At 36.9% G+C, this 5,790-nt stretch overlaps 1 protein-coding gene across 1 annotated transcript; it reads right to left on the bottom strand.

Annotated features, from left to right (window-relative positions):
* Window positions 1-383: 383 nt before the first annotated feature.
* LOC112650671 (glutathione S-transferase P-like) lies at window positions 384-1,016 on the bottom strand. Its single transcript, XM_035708226.2, has one exon. It carries the CDS (start codon window positions 1,014-1,016, stop codon window positions 384-386), a length of 633 nt encoding a protein of 210 aa, XP_035564119.1.
* Between the last annotated feature and the right edge of the window lie 4,774 nt (window positions 1,017-5,790).

Here is a 5,790-nt window from a genome sequence, read left to right on the forward strand (position 1 = left end):
TGTATACCTGTCCATTCTTTCTTATTCTTTTAATTTTTTTCCTCAATGCATTTGATAATTTTGACAGTATTAGAGATTGTGGTAAGAAAAGACATAGTATTCTTATTCCATATCTTTCAAGAAGAATATTCAATATTGTATAATAAAGTATAAAATTATATTAATAAGGGCATAGAATCCATCTTCCTCCAAAAGGAGAAAGTCTAGGACAATTCAATCATTCAGAACAATTTTAGCCAGATAGTGTCTCTCTCCATGTCAAAATTTACTCAGATTTGCTTGCAGCCTATTATTTTACTTTTTTTCTCACTTGAAAATTCTTTTGGTCAGGGAGAAAGGAAGTCAGCAGCCCCCCAGCTTCCTGCCCAGGGTTCCACAAGCTCTCACTGCTTCCCGTTGCCATTGATGGGGCGGTTCATGTGCTCGGGGGACGCCAGGAACACCTTGAGCATGGGTCTGGTGCTGAGGCATGCCACATAGACTGAGAGCAGGGAAAAGGAGTCCAGGCAGCGAGTGGCCAGGACCTGTTGAATCAGCAGCAAGTCCAGCAGGTTGTAGTCTGCAAAGAAAATCTGGTTTCCCATGATGAAGGCCTGGCCCCCCTCATTCTGGGACAACAAGGTTTCAAAAGGCTTCAGGTAACCTGGTAGTGCCTTCACATACTCCTCCTTTCCTGCCTCGTAGTTAGTGTAGATGAGGAGGGCGCATTTGCCGCGGAGATCCTTCACACCATCGTTCACTACATCCAGCAAGGCCGCCTCCTGGTGGTCCTTCCCATAGAGCCCAAGGGAGTGGCCCAGGTGTTGCAGGATGGCACTGGACTGGTACAGGGTGACATCTCTGTCCTGGAACTTGGGGAGCTGCCCATACAGATAGGAGGCCTTGAGTGAGCCCTTCATCCAGGTCTCCATGGTCACCACCTCCTCCTTCCAGCTCTGGTCCTGGTCAACCAGCAGCATGTGCATGGCCTTGTAGCACCCTAGAACAGGGAAGTAAATGATGGTGTAGGGTGGCATGGTTGCAGCGTGGGTGGCGGTGGTGGTGGCAGAGGCAGTGGCAGCAGAGCTCCAGCCTATTATTTTTCTTTTTTAAAAAGGAATAGGTGGCATCCTTTTTGCTAAGAGAAACTCAGAACCATTATCTAGAGTAAACTAGAACCATAACAATAGCAGCACCAGTAATAATGCCACATCTCCAATGAAGTCCTGGCTGAGCAGAGCTCTTACTAGTCAAAGAGAGGACATACTGTCGTGGTTCTCAGCACTTCTAGTTGAAGTAGTATCCATATGCAGGAATGAATTAGATACCTGAAGTGGTTCAGCAAGGAAGTTTATTCTCAACTGATTGTATCTTAATTTCTAGTAGTACAAAAAACAAACCCAAAAAGCACTAGTTCTTTGAAAGCCGCAAAGTTTTTATCTAGACTTTGCCCATACCTAAGGGTCTACTTTTCTGAAGGTTGCACTTGCCTATCTCTTTATTACAATCCCCCCCCCCTTTTTGGTATATTGATAAAGTCAGTATATGTATTAGTTCCCCATGGCTGCAGAAACAAAGTGCCACAAATGAGCTAGCTAAAATAGCCGAAAGTTATGGTCTCACATTTTTGAAGGCTAGAAGTGCAAAATCAAGATTTCAGTAGGACCGTATGGCCTCTGAAATTTTTGGGAAGAATTCTTCCTTCTAGATTCTGGTATTTACAGGCAATCCGTATTCTTCCTTGGCTTGTAGATACGTTTCCAGTTTCTCTGTTGTCATGTGGCTGTGCTCATCCTGTGTGTTTCTGTGTCTGTCTCTCTTCCCCCCCTTATAAGACTCCCGTCATATCGGATTAGGGTTTTACCCTGCTAAAACATGGTATTAATTAATCAATGACATCTGCAACAACCTTCCTTCCAAAAAAGGTGCTATTCCAAGGTTGGGATTTCAATGTAGGTTTTAGGGAACTCAATTCAACCCATAAAAGTATCTTTCAAAAATTACTCAAAAACAAAAGAAAGCATGTCATCACAGAGAACACTGAGAATAGATGATGTAATCACATGTAGCAGGTTTTGGAACCAAATTGCCTCAGTTCACACCTTATCATTGCCACTTAACTACTGTTTTGTTACCTTGGGTAAGTCACTTAAAGGTTCTCTTTTGCCCCACTTCCTCATCAATAAAAGGGAATAATAGCATTACCATCTATCTTATAGGACTGTAGTGAAGAAAAAAATTACTTACTGTCTGTAAAATTGCATAGAACAGTGCCTGCCTTATAATAAATGCTGTAGTGTTATCTATTCTTTCAGGGTTACATTTTTAGAGAAACCATCTCTTTACCTTTGCTATCTGCCCTCCAAAAAGTTACTTTTGTTAATTTTAAAGCAATGACTGTTAAAATCATTTACACTATTTCACAAATTACTTATTAATATATTAAATTTTAAAAACAAAGACTTTCATTTGCTATCGTAAACTCTTTATTCAATAAATTAATACACTTATCACTTAGGGTTCGTATCTTAGTTAATATAGTATAAAGTGTTAAGTATTAAATGTGGATAAAATGGAAATACTTCCCTATAGCTGTGTATGTCACAGCTATTTTTTTATCCATTTTTTTATAGAGCAAAATTCACAAGTTTACATATATTCAACTAGATGTAGATTTGTTTCTAGAATGTCATGGAAATGGCAAACTATACATGTTTTCTAAGGTCAGCACATGAAATATCTGTGGAATTGTGGATTCAAAATAATACCTTCTATTTCTCATGAAGTGACAGTTTGTCATATGGTAGCACGACTGTGACTGTGCTTCTACTTCTGCCTCAAACAGTAAGTTTGCCACTGGGAATTTATAATTTGGCAACAACAGAAAATGTTGCCTAATATCTATGTTATTTTCCTTCCCACCATGAAATTTATCTTTACATGACTTTAAATAGTGATAAATATTCAGTAAATACAGAACAGGGTAATGTGGAAGGAATTGGGATAATCTATTGCTAGGCACGATGCTGTATTTATCAGTGGTAATAGATGACCCCCAAACTTTGAAGGCCTGCCTGAAAAACGTGTGGATCTGTTTCTTTCATCCAAACTCACACACTTTAAAATATTTAGGAAGTGCTTTTGTAGATAACATAAAGAAGGCCCCTCATATGTTTCTGTTTTTTTTTTCCCAAACTCAGTTCTGCATTTTATTAACACAGAAGTAAAAAGTGAACTTCCTCACTTACAAATTTTCAAAGTCACTTTCAACTGTTAAATCTAAAACCTCTGATCCATGTATCATATATATAAAGATATATATATATGTCATACATATTTATAGATCATATATAAAAGCATATATTACATATGTTTAGTAAATGCACATGTTTAATATGTATTTTTAAATATAAGTATTATATAAATATGTCCTCTAATCATATGTGTTTAGTGGGGATATTTATAAGTACAATCGGGTGATATATTTAGTAGCTTTCAATGGAAAATATACTAGGATTTTAATTATATAAGAAGCAATTATACGATTATACAAGTTAGGTTCTGAAAATGCCAGTAAAAATAACATAGGATGGCTCATTTTCATATTATCTGTAAGTCTAAAGGAAAAATAAGCTTTGGGAATCTGAAGAGTTTAAGTGTCTCATGAAAACAAAACTGTAAGATGTGAATTAGTTAATGATTACAATATAGGTAAATATTAAAGAAAACCTGAAGACAAAATACAAACCAGAAGTTAAGAAATTCTGATACACCTCAAAGCATTAAGACTCATTAAACTGTCCTCAGAAGCATGACAATTCTCTGAGATGCAGTAAACTCCTACAAAATTTAGCAACATATTCATAGGAGAAGCATCCAACTAAATCAACCCTGAGAATTGGGAATATTCATTCTGCTTTGCTATTACCTGTTATGTGTTACTTGGGGTAGCCCATCTGTTTGTAACAGATGCCTAATCCCATCACAGAGAATGGCATGCTCCATAGTCATCTGCAGTGGGATCAAGGGAAAGAAACAGTGACCTGGTTCTCTAGAAGTGGATTATTGTTCCCAGTAAAGCATCAGGAGAGGGAAAGCAGCTTTGATTTGTCTTCAGCATAATATTTTGGAAGATGGCTAAGCCATTCTTTCCCTTTCCCTTGGTGCTACAGGGACCCAGCCTTTTGAGTAGCATCTTTTTATATGTACCTATTATTAATCAATCTTATCCTGATTCACTAGGTGTGAGGGATAGTGAGGCTATTCTGTATGCTAGATCTGGAATTACTGGTGAAACACTCCAGCTGTGTTTGAAGAATCAATATTCCACATAAGCTCATTCTGTTCGTAGCAAAAATGCTTTCATGACTCTCCTGACTGTATAAGATGCTTTTATGAAAATTACTAATATTGACTCAGTGGAAAAGGATACAAAAAGCCATTTGCTTAAGTATTTTGGCAATGTGCCCATGGAACAGTTTGAAGAATACTGTTAAATCCTTCCATTCTATGTCTTATTGCATTACAATTCGAAAATATATACATATGCTCCCTGCTGCTTTATCAAGAATATGTGTTTATAACCATTTTACAGATGGTTGTTTAAAAATATGTAGAGAACACCTAGGAAGGGATTAACTATTCAAAATATTTTTGAACTTTTCCATTAAATTGTTGTGTGATATAAAATTGTCTTCAAAAGAGACAGGATGAATAGACCAAAGTAAATCATGGCTGGGAACATGAAGTATGGCATATGTTTGAGTTGATTACTTAGCAGGGATCAAGAAAAGAAACATAACATGAAGAAATAACTGAAAGATCAAAAAGCCTAAGTTCAGAGATCAACATTACAAGGCCATTTATCCAACAAAAAGTTTTGTGAACTCCTACTCTGTGACTATAAATAGGCTAGCAATTATTATTTTTTATTTTTTAAAAAAGATTTTATTTATTTATTCATGAGAGACATACATAGAGAGGCAGAGACATAGGCAGAAGGACAAGCAGTCCCCGATGCAAGGACTCGATCCCAGGACCTTGGGACCACGCCCTGAGCCAAAGGCAGATGCTCAATCACCCAGCCACCCAGGTGCCCCCCTTCCTTTTTAAAGATTTTATTTGATATCCTAGAAATTAAATATGAACTCATGAAGGCATCAGTTTCTCCTGAGCTCCTAAAGCTTGCAATCTACTTAGGAAAGTCACTGTAAACAACTAATTTAACAGAACCATGTATGAGCGAGGCTCTGAGAGTGTTTTATTATGTACTGTACCTGAGGACACACATATTACTTCTAAATTTTATAAGCTTAGAAGTTTTATTAACTGTAGAGCCATTTCTGAAAACAACTCTGATTTCATTTGACCTATTTTCTAAATACATGGGTATAATAGAAATATATTAAGACCATATACATCCAAGAGACTTCAACTATTTACCAAGGTGCATTGTTTAAAAAATAGGGTTATTTTTATTAACTCAACCAGACAAAACGTTAGCCTGACGAGTTTTTACTGTGGGGTACACTTTCTGGTCTGCAGCTGTACCTGGCTTACTATAGATACTACATGTACTACCGGCTGAATGAATTTACAATTTGCATGTTCTAGGAAATGAAAACAGTGACAAAAATAAAATTATAACATGGATATGATTTGTTTTTTTTTTATTTCAAAAATCCTCATTCAGGTTTTTGATAATTTCCTTTGTCTCGGGTCATTTTACCCTGGTATATTTGAAGACCAAATTTAAAAGGTGAAAGAATACTTTTATTTAACATTGAAGATCCTCCCTGCTTCCTGGTCAGA

Source organism: Canis lupus, chromosome 29 (genome assembly GCF_003254725.2).
Source record: "Canis lupus dingo isolate Sandy chromosome 29, ASM325472v2, whole genome shotgun sequence".
NCBI classification, from domain to species: Eukaryota; Metazoa; Chordata; class Mammalia; order Carnivora; family Canidae; genus Canis; species Canis lupus.

Coding starts and splice junctions, on each gene's coding strand:
- LOC112650671 (XM_035708226.2), bottom strand. CDS start 1,016: ATGCCACCCTACACCATCATTTACTTCCCTGTTCTAGGGTGCTACAAG.